The 13,336-nt window shown below is 42.8% G+C and overlaps 3 protein-coding genes across 5 annotated transcripts; 2 read left to right on the forward strand and 1 right to left on the reverse strand.

Annotated features, from left to right (window-relative positions):
* The first annotated feature begins 3,028 nt into the window (after positions 1-3,028).
* On the forward strand, positions 3,029-6,192 carry echdc1 (enoyl CoA hydratase domain containing 1). 3 transcript variants are annotated; one of them, XM_072394695.1, is made up of 7 exons: positions 3,029-3,117; positions 4,062-4,127; positions 4,558-4,733; positions 4,856-4,998; positions 5,111-5,163; positions 5,299-5,379; positions 5,484-6,192. In XM_072394695.1, the coding sequence occupies exons 2-7, from the start codon at positions 4,063-4,065 to the stop codon at positions 5,899-5,901; spliced, it is 936 nt and encodes a 311-aa protein (XP_072250796.1). In that variant the 5' UTR covers positions 3,029-3,117; position 4,062; the 3' UTR covers positions 5,902-6,192. The 3 variants fall into 3 exon arrangements, with proteins under 3 accessions (XP_072250796.1, XP_072250797.1, XP_072250798.1); XM_072394696.1 differs by having other exon boundaries at positions 4,062-4,117; positions 4,554-4,733; XM_072394697.1 differs by lacking the exons at positions 3,029-3,117; positions 4,062-4,127 and having other exon boundaries at positions 4,663-4,733; positions 4,860-4,998.
* A 1,109-nt stretch (positions 6,193-7,301) lies between these two features.
* On the reverse strand, positions 7,302-11,246 carry LOC140316741 (E3 ubiquitin-protein ligase rnf146-like). The gene is made up of 3 exons (XM_072394693.1): positions 11,100-11,246; positions 10,341-10,402; positions 7,302-9,921 (listed from the first exon to the last, which is right to left on the reverse strand). The coding sequence occupies exon 3, from the start codon at positions 9,907-9,909 to the stop codon at positions 8,767-8,769; it is 1,143 nt and encodes a 380-aa protein (XP_072250794.1). The 5' UTR covers positions 9,910-9,921; positions 10,341-10,402; positions 11,100-11,246; the 3' UTR covers positions 7,302-8,766.
* Positions 11,247-11,291: 45 nt separating this feature from the next.
* mdh2 (malate dehydrogenase 2, NAD (mitochondrial)) lies at positions 11,292-12,828 on the forward strand. Its single transcript, XM_072394694.1, has one exon. The coding sequence runs from the start codon at positions 11,417-11,419 to the stop codon at positions 12,428-12,430; it is 1,014 nt and encodes a 337-aa protein (XP_072250795.1). The 5' UTR covers positions 11,292-11,416; the 3' UTR covers positions 12,431-12,828.
* Positions 12,829-13,336: the final 508 nt, after the last annotated feature.

Genomic DNA, 13,336 nt, shown 5'->3' on the forward strand with positions numbered 1-13,336 from the left:
TGCCAGAAATCCTACACCACTGCTGATATATATATATATATATATATATATATATATATAAATATTTTCATTCTCTCGATGCCCAGCCTTGTGCTGTGCTGTCTTTCTCATCCTGCTCTCCTGTGTCAAGGTTGTGAAAGAGTAGATTCCCAGGTCTGGCCTGTGCTCGTGTCTGGAGGTCTCCAGATGCTGAAGCCATTATATAACCAGCGCTGACTGTCTTGAGCCCAGAGCTGCTTAAAATCACAGCGCTGGAAAGAATTCATGCAACAATCTGTATTTCATCATGCAAGCACAGTGTGACTGCAGTTTCCTAAAGTTAATATCACTGTGGATGGACACAGAACACATCTGCAGACAGTATTTTGGTAGTTTCTGGAAAATTATTGCAAATATCTGTGCAAATATCTGTGGTATCTGCCTTGTTTGCCAAGATGATAACTGTCAGAAAGGTTGTTCTGAAGTTATGCCTATCCCACCTGTTTATACCTTAATTCACTCAGTAATTAATGTTACTTGATATTACACTGTTCATTAAAAACCATGTGCCACTGCAAACTAGAGACGTTTATAGACATCTTTCTATAAACTGAAATGAACAGGTTGATGCAAAGTACTTGAAGAAAGGAATTTATTTTTTGGGGAATTTTCAGCAGGCTGCACTGTCGCTCCTGGTTCAGTCCCTTTCTGTGTGGAGTGGGTTCTCTCCAGGTACTCTGGCTTCCTCCCACTGCCCAAAAATATGCATGTCAGCTTAATTGATGGCTCTAAATTCTATGCTTGGATGGTTGTTTGTCTTGTTTGGCCCTGTGATGGACTGGCAACCTGTCCAGAGTGTATCCTGCCTCTTGCCCAATGACAGCTGGGCTGGGCTCCAATGACCCTGAGATGGATTAAGCAGGTATAGAAAATGGATTGATGGGAATTTGCAGCTTTATTTGTTTTTGCTATTAGTACACTTGATAAAATCCCCTTTGGCTTGAACAGAAGTTCTTGGCTTTTATGCCTAATGTCCACTGCGATGTGTGAAACATCAGGTAAATCTTTGCAAAGCTGTTTTGCTCATATGCCATTAGATAAAAGGTTCATATTACCTCAAGCTTTTTGTCTTGTGGTATATGTTTTCACAGTTGAATTGTGGTTTCAAATATACAATACCCATAGCAGTAAAAGGTTTTTATTTAGTATTTGTCTGGTTTCAGTGGTATTTGGATTTGCTGCATCCCCTTTGTTGTGTCCCCTGGAAGACGCTCATGTATCCTGACTTTCTGCTCTTCACTGACCTCCCATGTGACCTCCAGGCCCACTGAGAACTCTGGCACATGCCAACCTATAGAGTCATACACACACTTATTTGCTCTATATATGTGTGTGTGTGTGTGTGTGTGAGAATGTTCTTATCTTGGTGTGTTGCTTTGAAACCATGCTGACTATTGCACATTCCCTGGCTTCCTGTTGAGACTCAGACAGCTGCTTATCGATCAGTAAACTGATGCATCAGTTTTAGAGGCCATATACGGTACACACTCAATCACCAACTCGTGCACACTCACACACGCATACACACAGATGTACATGCAGCATTTTCCATCAGACATGCATGCATATAGATAAATGCGTGAAATGCGTATCTTTATCTCTCCCATTAGCCAAACTGTCATTTCAGACAGGCTTTTATTATCTGCTGCATCATTCAAATCCAGAAAACACCCAACAGTTTGCTGATTCATCATCATATCGCTCATGCTCACTTGTTGGTATCGACCACTAATCATGCAGATTCAACAAAGGCCCTGTGTCCACCAGATGCTGCACTTTACAGTATGATATGTATGGACAGCCGAATGTACTGTGCTGAGCAGGACAGAGAGACAGCATGTCTGGGATGCCTGCCTGGGAAGAGTCCTACCAACCTTTCTGAATTCCTTCCCCACTTTTAAATAGACTGGAGAGGTGTGGACTTTTAAACAGAGCTCGCTCTATTGCAGTCTTGGATGCAGTGCAAAGTATCCTTGATGATGACCTTTTATGTGTACACTGCAGCCATGAAGGAATTTAACTGCACAAAAACCATGCTTTCAGGAAAAATCCACTTGTTTTCCTGTTCATACACAAATAAATGATCAAGTCTTATAGAAGGGTGCACCTGAATTGTAATCCTGAATACTCCAAGGGAAGCAGAAGTGCTTTTTATTCACTTAGACTCTAAGGGCTGTGGATAGTGGTAGAGGATGTGTGGACTGAGAAGAAGGATTTATGCACCCAGAAGATATAAATCAGACCACAGGTCAGGAAGTGTCTAACCTCTCTTCAGTCTTTGGCAGAATTTCCCTTATTTCCCTTCACCATTCCTGGTATTCGCTGTATCCTCTCACACTTGTGTATATACCATGGTGTGAATAACTCTCTAAAGGCTCTCATTTTTAGCTGTCAGTCTCTCCAAATCACATCCATCCATGATGGCTTAAACTCAACTCAACTTAATAAGGAGTTGTTAGGTGTTTTGAAGATATATCAACAAGTTGGTAGCAAGTTAAGTGTGTCTGTGTTTGCACAGTACTACGATCCCAGAGAATTTCACACTTTTTACAGCCCGTTAGAAAAGTGGCACCTTGGTAGTAATGAGAGAAGGCAATCCCACTGGGAAAGCATCCATCATCTGAAACCTTTTTGCCCCAGGCTTATGGCCTCTCTATAACTAAGTTATTCTACCACAGGGGAAAGTGTTAAAGACAACAACAACAAACCATTTTCTACCTGTCCTCAGGGTATTTTATCATCAAAAAGAGAATACAACACTGATAACTTCAGATGACAGTTCTGTATAACAAAAGTTGTAGGTTTTATTCAAAGCTCCACCATCACTACTGAATAAGGACAGAGCTACCTCCTCAGCATGCTGAGTTTTCTGAGTTGTGACAAAGAGCAGATCCCTGTGTGGGGCATAGAGACATGGCAAATAAATACCAAATCCTTTTTAGACGTCCCCTTGTGGTGGAGTTTAGGAATTACGTTTGTTACTTTCCATTGACATCCCAGTAGGCCTTATTCCACTCTAGGTCTCGTTTCTGGTGGGGCTGATTTCAGAGTAACACCACACGACTGTCATTAAACAAGGTTGGTGCTTACAGTTTTGTTTTGCAAAGGTTTGCTAATTGTTTTAGTGGTATACTCAAATATCTTGTGAAAAATATCACTTTTCACTTTGATTTCTTATTGAACCTAATCGGTGACACTCCAGAATGCTGCATGCATTAAATCCACGCTCCAAATATTCTGTTTTACTTCCAAACAAAAGTTCTTGCAGTCATCCATGTCTTGTTATTCGTATTAATCCGTTGTGATGCGGAGAGAGAATCGGTTTATGAATGCTTTGTTTCAAACGGCCGCTTCCTTCGTAGCTTTAATGCGTTTTTTTTTGATCGCTCATCCTCTGCCAGTTTTCACCCAGTTTCTTGTATTTTAAGCCACGCAGGTTTTTTTTTCTAAATCACGCTGGGTAATCCAAGTTATATTGAAATCCAAGTCAGGAAAGTTACAAGTGAATCATATTTTCAATAACGCCAAGTGTCCCAGGGCTAGATCAACATAGTCTGTTTTTGGTTGCCGTAATGACCTCCTGTAATGTTCTTTATTACTGAAGAAGCCTCTGACTGAACACTCTTCATTGTTGAGTACCACAAATCTTAGGTCCGAACCTAACCAACCAATCCAGTGACACAAATAGTACTAACAAGTTGGAGGCAGAGGTGAGCTGCTCATATCTTTGCATAGCTAGGAAAAAAAATACCTGTAGCACACCACTGCATGTGATACACGTGACATGGTTCATAAGGGGCTGTACTCTATGCTGACTGAAAGATAAATGAGTAAACTCCATATACTCACATGTACCTTGCACTAGACCTTTGTGTATTACTAAACTAAACTAAATCTGAACATAAAGACTAACTTAACTGTAACCAGTCAGCCCACTCCACATGGAAACTCTATGCTCATTGATAGAATTATTTGCTCAGAGTTATTAATCAAAGCAAAAATCTCCTTTTTCTTTTTTACAGGATGACCCTCTGGGCTCTGAGGCAACAGCTCCTGAGGGGCAGCAGCTGCTGTGGAGCCTGGGCCAGGTAATGGAGTCTATCCACTGTTGTTTATCACCACAAAGGCAACAAGTAAATGAACGCACACATACAATCCATTAGTCATTAATGTATACATCTCTTCAGATTGCAGCCACACATACGGCTGCAGTCGGTTTTATTTGGACCCAACCTTCAAGACTTTCTCGTCTGGTGAATAGAATCATGAGGCACATTTTTGAGAACAAGATGTTAAGTGGTTCTAATATTAGTTTTTGATATGCAGAGAATGTGGCTCACTAATCCTCTTTACTGTGTCAGCTGCCACTGCATTCTTTAAATAATAAAGATTTTGAGAGGGATTTGGTTTTGTTTATTGATGAGTGCTGCCCTCAGTGTTTTTTTTTTTTTTTTTGTAAAACTATTGCTTCAAACTATTGAAACTATTGTGTCATGAAGACAAATGGTGTTCCTCCAGGGTGTTGCAGAGGCGGAGCAGTGGCTGTGTTTACTCCGGCATCCATGGCTTCAACCAGGAGGAGATCAGAGAGAAGCTGCAGGTCTTTCCTGGAGGTTCCATCGATCTACTGAAAAAGGACTCTGGCATAGCTGTGTTGACCATCAACAACCCATCTCGGATGAACGCTTTCTCTGGTGTGGTTATGTTGTATAACATCAGACTGACTGGTGCAAATGTGCTTTTTTAGATTCAAATGTAAACAAAAATAGATGAGATTGCAGTCCAGTTAATGTTTTCTAGTTTCTCTTCCTGGCAGGCAGCATGATGGTGGATCTGGAGGAGAGGGTCACCCAGCTGGAGGAGTGGACAGATGGCAAAGGTCTCATTATTCAGGGTGCTGCTGAAACCTTCTGCTCTGGATCTGACCTCAACGCTGTCCGAGCAATATCTAACCCACAGGTAGCAGAGCATAGAAACGCTGGAGTGTATCGCTTATTATCTACTGAATAACAAAGGCCTCATTCATATTTATGACACCCGAGTTCTAAATGAGACTTCTCTTGCCTGATAGGATGGGATGAAAATGTGCATGTTCATGCAGAGTGCTCTTACAAGGCTGCTCAGGTGAGGGCTCTAGTTTTCCTCTCGACTAAGTGTTTTTGCAAACTCCCGAAGCAGCTGTCGCCTGCATGAGTTTAAGAGTTCAGGTGTTATATTGTTGCGCCGCAGTGTGCTGACAGAATGGTTCTCTCAGTGCAGGCTGCCGCTTATCTCTGTGGCTCTGGTGGAAGGGAAAGCAATGGGTGGAGGTGCAGAGCTCACTACTGCCTGTGATTTCAGGTAATGTTTTCACATGAGTGAATAAACACACGGAGACCTCTTTTACGTTGTAATATTTGATCTTGCTCATAATCTAGCATACGACTACTATCCCTTTCTCAAAGGCTAATGGCTTCCGGCAGCGTGATCCAGTTCGTCCATAAACACATGGGTCTAGTTCCAGGCTGGGGCGGTGCTGCACGACTTGTCCGCATTGTTGGAAGCCAGAATGCGCTGAAGCTGCTGAGCGGTGCTGTAAAAGTGGACTCTGAACTCGGCTTGCACATTGGACTGGCAGATGGAGTCTTGGAGGTCGACCAGGAAGCTAAAGATTCAGGCACTCCCCTGCAGCAGGCTGAAAACTGGCTCAGTCGCTATACCAAAGGACCTGCCCCAGTGATCCAGGCTGTGAAGAAAGTAGTGCTGTCGGGAAGAGAGCTCCCTCTGTCAGAGGCTCTGAGGACAGAGAAGGAAGTATTTGGGACGGTGTGGGGGGGTCCAGCAAACCTGCAGGCCCTGGCCAGCAAGCCCAAACACAAATGAGCTGGTCTAAGTTTCTCCCCTTGGCTTCCTCGGAGGAACTCAGATCAGTAAAGGTCAACTGAGACATTTTTTAAATGCCCCGACTCAGTCAGAACAGTTTGCAAGATGCCACACAGAGAAATGTTTTAGTACCTGATCCTTGATTTACATTACTAAAGGGAACTTTGATGGACTGACACCGCTTTCTGTACTTTCACAGTTTGAGCCTGATTTTGTTTGTCAAATGTGAACTTGAAGCGTTTCAATTCATCTTGTGCTTCACTGCCTTGAATACAGATAGTCTGCGTCACAGTTGATGAGGTCGTTGTCACACAGTCCTCCGGTTGTTGTTGTTTGGCATCTCTGGCTTAAAATCCGTCATCACTACTGTAACAGCTGAAATGCAAACACGGCAACAGTGACACCAATTATAATGCTAATGCTCTTTTTCGAGGTCACGTAAAACTAAAAAATAACGTGTTAAGATGATCCAGTAAATAAACGGCAGCCTGCTCCTTTGGATTCATATCGTAGGAACTGAAATCTATCGTTACGTTTTCCTTAAATATTAATCTTTAGGTGTAGCGTCAGCAGACCTTAATCTTCTTGAAGTTCTTTCGTTTAGTTTTATCGCCTTAATAAGATGACCTCAGTAAAAATAACAATGAGGCTTCTATCCTCATCAACCAAATGAACTATTTTCTCTTTGTCATCTGACAATGGGATTACGGTGCCGATTAGATCATTCCAGGCTGCGTCTAACTGAAGCCAACAAACGCTGATGAAGCAGGACAAGCGTGAGTTGTCCACATCTGTATGCAGAATAGAGACATGTTGCTGTCATCTTATCTGTATTTGTAAGTCAGTGCAGCTGATCCTTCAGATTTCTCACTGCAGCTTTGATCATCCTGATTTTCAATGCATCACTAACCTCAACTGAGCCAACTTAAATGGTTTGAATAAACAGTGAATCCAAACGTTTTGGTACCGATCTCTGGCTCCTTTTGCAGTCCATATTATTCAGTACAGCAGATGAGGCATTAGAAAAGGAAAGATGAGCACAAACTGAAATGCCAAGAACAGGGCAGGCCCCTGAAGGCTGAGGGGCCTTTATCTTCTGTAACCCTCCTCCAGAGGTCAGGCTTCCTGGCAAAAGTCCCAGCTGGAGTATTATCTGCTGTAGTCGCAATACTAAACACCTACAAGGTGAACAAATGCAAGTCATGAACAGCTGATGTGGAGAAATGGGGTGGAATGCTAACTAAAAATCGGCCTGTTGAAAAGCTAAGTGATGTGCATGTTACACAGTAAAATGAGGAGAGAATAAAACATCCAGTTATTTAGACACAATTACAAACACGTTTTTTTTCAGATGATGAAGTTTATTCTTAAATTACAATCCTTGTAACAAAAAAAAAAAGAAAAAAAAAGTTTAAGCCAGTACAGTTACACAAACTTTATTCTTCAGAATGGGAAGTCTAAAACTTAGTTGATGTAAGAAATATAAAAATAACATCACTTGAAACGTCTGCAGGACAGCCATTAGCCATGGCTTGCCCTTCAACGTTCCTTTTCTCCCGCAGACGGTGTACATAACAGGATTTACAACCATAGGAAATGCACAAATAAAATAAAAAAACATTTATTCAAACTGAACCTAAAAGACATCCAATTCTCAACATCCTGCCAACCCATAGTGTTTAAATAATTCTTCAACACACACAAATCACAGAACTTTAGAAAGACTTGAGAATACTTTAGTCAGGGACAACAAGAGCATTAATGAGTTAAAAAAAAAAGAAAAACTGATATAATCACAATAAAATGTCAATTCTTCAAAGCTGGGAAAAGTGAAGAGAAATTAGATGCGTTTTCAATAATCACATTCAATTGAAACGGGGTTCTCGATGCACAAAATGTGGAATTTGTGAAAACTGCAGGTTATTTGAAATAAGACACAACCTAGGCAGGAAGCCACATATCTTGTGAGCTCCCAAAGTTAAGTTATAATGCTGTTAAATATAAAGCATCAAATTGTAACACCCATGCAGCTTTAAAAGCATCATGGAGTTCATATCCTATTTTTAACTGTAAAAACAATAGTGTTGTTCTAACAGGTAAGTTTCAGAACTCTGAAGGCTTCATGATCAGTTACATCTGAAGGAAATCATATGAGAAAGGTGGAAGCAGGGACCTAGTTTCTGCAAGATTCGTCAGATGACTTGAGCTTGAGTGAGCACATTTCTGCGTGCCGTTAGCTGAGAGTTATAGTGTAGATGAGTACTATGCAGCAGTTCATAATAACTCAGTTCCATTTTTAGGAGTTGATTCTCCGTTATGCTGTCTTTCACTGCAAGTCACAAATCTGACCAGGACTCACAGAAACCCATTTACTAGATAACAAATGTAAACAAAACGGCAAAGTTTGGCAGAAGCAGGTTGGTAGTCAAGTTTACCTTTTAACTTCCACTTTTCTGGAACAGAGAAGAACAGACTCGAAATGACCAAGCTGATGGCAGCTGAACAGCACAACAAGTCTGTCAAACGTCTCTCACATAATGAGCGAAATATTAAATTATGAGATTTCATGGCTCAGAACAAAATTGTATATCCATCTGAATGTTTAACTCAGCTCGAGACTGTCAGAACAAACGTCTGCTCTCTGGGTATATCAGTGAATCAAAATCTGAGAAATTGGATACATCCAGATCACTGTGAACCAAAAAACAGGCAACAAAAATTAAATGTGTTACTGTTTGTCACTGACTGTGTCATACCTCGTTTCTCTGGTACCAAAACAATACACCCACATCAGATCTGTGACTTACAGAACTGCATAACAAACTGAAACATATCTATTTAGTGATGATGGTATTAATGATCACTTCACACTTCAGTCACTGTACACTGGCCATCAGGCATTCTGGACCTTCCAGTGCTACTGGATGAGGTAGGGGGAGAAGTAGACTCTACAAGAGGAGGTGCTCTGTCCTCTGGTGTCAGTCTTCGTCTCCGTGGCCGCTCCTCCCAAGGCTCCACACGCTCTCCATCTCCCCCCTCCTCTTCCTCATCATCGCTCCAGTCTCCAGAGCCAGACTCGTCCACAGAGGTGTGAGGGTCAGAGGACCTTGAAGGTGACGTCTCGTCCTCATCTTCTTCCTCTCCTTCCCCGGGCTCAGACCGCTCGGGAGAAAGCCCGGGCCTGGGGCCGATTTGCAGCTGGGAGAGAGCATCCTCCAGAGTGGGGCTAGTGCCGGAGCCAGGCTGACCCCCGAGGGAAGTGGAAGGCCGGGCAGTAGCTGTGGGGGCTGTAACAGTAGAGGGGACACCTGTAACCTGTGGCTGACTACTTGCTATTGTGGTATCGGCCCCATCAGCGGAGTTTTCTCGACTTGTTGCTCCCAGGGCCCCACTACCACCTTCAGTGTCCAGCCGCAGTCCAGCCACTCCCTTCTTGGGAATATTCAAAACGTCCCTCTTCATTTTACGCCTACGACCATGCTCATTGCGCCGATACTGCACCATGTTCTCCAAGTCAGCTACATACAAAAAACCAGCAATAAGCATTTCAGCTGTCTTCTTGCCCTTTGAGAAAGCGTCCTCCAGCTCCCGGCTGGTTCGCTCATCATATTGCCACCAGCCATTACGACCCTCATAGTACCAGGCATGATCGCTCGTTGCCCCACCCCGACCTCCCGCCGAGGCTTTCAGCTCCTCGGGAGAGAGAAGTGTAGGCCTTTCCAGGAAGTCATCTGGCACTTCCTGTCTGCAGAGAGCACAGCGTTTGCTCTGCCAGGACGCCCCCTTCACGCACAGGAAACAGAAGACATGATGGCATGGCAGTTGTACTGGGTGCACACAGCTCTGTAGACATATGGCACACTCTGGCACAGGAAGGGCTGGGGATGAGCTGCTGGAGCCAGAGCATGAGGATTCTGCGCTGTTCCCACTTCCACCACCACTGCTGCTGCCTTTCTTACTGGATGGAAGCGAGCCAACAGAGTGGTCGATCTCTCCACAACTAGCCATCCTTATGAAGTGCTGAATGAAAAAGGGGACAATTGTTTTGAGACGGTTATTACAGACATGCGTTTTACCTTTTAGCATGTCATGGGTTAGGTTCTCACAATCAAGAAATCTTTGCAGACACTAAATTAATCTTCAAATATGAGTGTGTAACATTTTTTTTCTGCTCATTCTTAATGCTCAGAATATAGTTTGGTGACATTAGTGCATCTGTTTGTAACAATTTTGATGCTCTATTTCTAACAACACATATGCTTTGAAATAAATGACAGGCCATTTCTGCTGCAGTGATTACTCTGGGTACTTAGTGCGGTTTTTTTTTGTCACTAATTAGCAAACAGGCTTACAATTAACTAAAGCTAACATTAACGGTGAACACTGTTATAGGTATTACCCCTCACACAAGGCAGATGGGCATGCAGTTTCTTACTTACTCAAATCGCTTTAATGCAGATGAATCATTAGGAGAGCTTTCAATGGGCCTTTAAATCTTCCACTGTCAAATGGAAAAGACAGTCAATGGAAATGTATTTACTACAACACCAGCCAGGAATTAAGTCGAATCGTGATGTAAAATATCAAGCTACTTCTTACACAAACCATTTCTGAAAACATACCCTATGTGAAAAGAAGAGATGCATTTTTAAAGTCTGTCGTTAAAATATATAAGGTTAAAACTTAACGTTAATTCCCTTAATTATGGGTCAAATATATAGGACTGCTGCGTGTAGAACAAAGAAAGGCTCTGTTAACAGACTACAATCAGTGAACTGTGTCAGCCTGTGCTAGCTTAACCCTGCTATACTTATGACGGGGCTTATGACAGACAATGAAACTGTTACTAAATTAATATCAGTAGCACCCAAAGACATACACCTAAGTGTTAATAATGTGTAAGAAAACTTGTTTGCTAACATTAACTACGTAACAGCTAGGTAAACGCAAGGTATTTACTGTTACCATCTAAGGTGTAAACAGAAATGACAGAGTGACTTCTACATAAATAAAATCATCGTTAATATTGAAACCTGTTGTATTAGGCTAAAGCTAACTGGGCTAAGTGTAGCGCACTGGCTCCAGAAAATAGACGGAGTTCATTTGACGGCGCTAGCTTATTTTAGCAGAGCGACATAAACAGGACAAACATATTTTCTCGCGACACAGACAGTACAACAACTACATATTTACCGTACCTTTAAATTCGGTTGCAATATTCTTGTTTACTGTAACAACTTGTGTCAGGGTACAGATTTCCAATGTTAATATATCGACTTCCAACGTTAACTGGCTTTGTTTTCCTTCGAAAGAGAAGCTGAGATAAAGGAGACGACGTAACAGTACGCGCTTACGCAATGGGACGTCCAATCACACGACCCTTTTTTTCTACGCATGTCAGTTCCGAAGTCTTCCTGTTCGCTCGTGGCTAGAGGACGTTGGTGTCACAGAGGAGAGGGGCTCATAAGTTATATTTATTTTCTCTAAATTCCAAACAGACCGAAACAGACAGAAGATGTTTTCCCGTTCCGTGAGACCTACCCTTGCTCTTGCTCGGAGCCTGTCCACCTCCTCGCAGAACAACGCCAAGGTGGCAGTGCTTGGAGCTTCTGGCGGCATAGGCCAGCCGCTATCCTTGCTGCTCAAGAATAGCCCCTTGGTGAGTCAACTCTCCCTGTTTGATATTGCCCACACCCCCGGGGTTGCTGCAGATCTCAGCCACATTGAGACAAGAGCCCAGGTGACCGGCCACATGGGCCCCGACCAGCTCGATGCTGCTTTGCAGGGCTGTGACGTCGTGGTTATTCCCGCTGGTGTTCCCAGGAAACCTGGCATGACCAGAGATGACCTGTTCAACACCAACGCTACCATTGTAGCCACCTTGGCTGATGCCTGCGCCCGCAACTGCCCTGAGGCTATGATCTGCATCATCGCCAACCCTGTCAACTCCACCGTCCCTATAACATCAGAGGTTATGAAGAAGCATGGAGTGTATAACCCCAACAGAGTGTTCGGTGTCACAACCTTGGACATTGTCAGAGCCAACGCTTTTGTGGCAGAGCTTAAAGGCCTCGACCCAGCTCGTGTCAGTGTCCCAGTCATTGGTGGGCATGCTGGGAAGACCATCATTCCCCTCATTTCCCAGTGCACACCCAAAGTTGAGTTCCCTGCTGACCAGCTGTCTGCCCTGACTGCCAGGATCCAGGAGGCCGGCACAGAAGTGGTTAAAGCCAAGGCAGGATCAGGATCAGCTACCCTGTCCATGGCCTATGCTGGTGCCCGCTTCACCTTCTCCGTCCTGGACGCCATGAATGGAAAGGAAGGTGTTGTGGAGTGCGCCTATGTCAGGTCTGAGGAGACAGAGTGCAAGTACTTCTCCACGCCTCTCCTGCTGGGGAAGAACGGCATTGAGAAGAACCTTGGGCTGGGCAAGCTGTCCGCCTTTGAGGAGAAGCTGGTTGCCGATGCCACAGGCGAGCTGAAGGCTTCTATCAAGAAAGGCGAGGATTTTGCTGCTAACATGAAGTGAACAGAAACCATTCAACTATTCAACACGAAACAGCAGTTGTGATTGATAATTTGTTCTGTCTTAAAATGCATCAGGGTAACTTAGGATCTGTCAGTGTTTCCTCGTTTTTTTGTTTTTTTCTAATTTAGCAGTGGTGTCATCATGCTACTTTTACCCATACTTTCAAACATGGCTTTATACTGTATGTATAAATTATCGACATACTGTACTGTGACTTTTTTTTGCAAACGTCAGACTTCAAAAATCAAATTTCTATTTTCATTCATGGTCTGTGTTTGTGGAGATTTCTCTACTGAGTGAAAAAGGAGGAAATGCTAACTTGCCTGCTGATGCACATACAGTTGTTGTTACTGATGAACAAAATATTCATTCTCTCAATAAACAGTTTAGCTTTAAAACGTTTCCCATTTCTTCTTGAGCAAAATTATTAGTTTTATTAGAGTCCCGAAAAGGGGGGGCCATATGTGCAGAGCCACCGATATTCAGGGAGCTAATCAAAACTCGGATGAATGTGCTCGTCCTTTCGTGCACAAGCCAAATGTAGTTATTCTACTTTTCAAGCACCAAAACGGTGAATGGATCATACAGAGGAAAAAAACTCCAACTTTAAAGTTGATTTGATAAAATGATTCACTTGAAATAATTTCAACTGGGCATAATGTAATTCTTGTTTTGAATGCTGAGCTACTTAATAGTTGCTTTTACTCAAATAGAAATTAGACTTGTCCCAACAAAGGCTATCAAGAACTTCAGATTCCAAATTGAAAAGGAAGTAAGATTTAAAGTACACATTTAACATAGTGAGCAGAGGGTCAAGTTGTTGATTAAATTGGTTATAAGCTAAGTTTCTCAGTTGTCAAACCAGCTTAAGAGATTCAGTTAAACAAGTGTAGACGAGTCTTATTT

The sequence above is a fragment of the Leuresthes tenuis genome, unplaced genomic scaffold (genome assembly GCF_036924035.1).
Source record: "Leuresthes tenuis unplaced genomic scaffold, fLeuTen1.0.hap1 SCAF_10, whole genome shotgun sequence".
Lineage (NCBI taxonomy): Eukaryota > Metazoa > Chordata > Actinopteri > Atheriniformes > Atherinopsidae > Leuresthes > Leuresthes tenuis.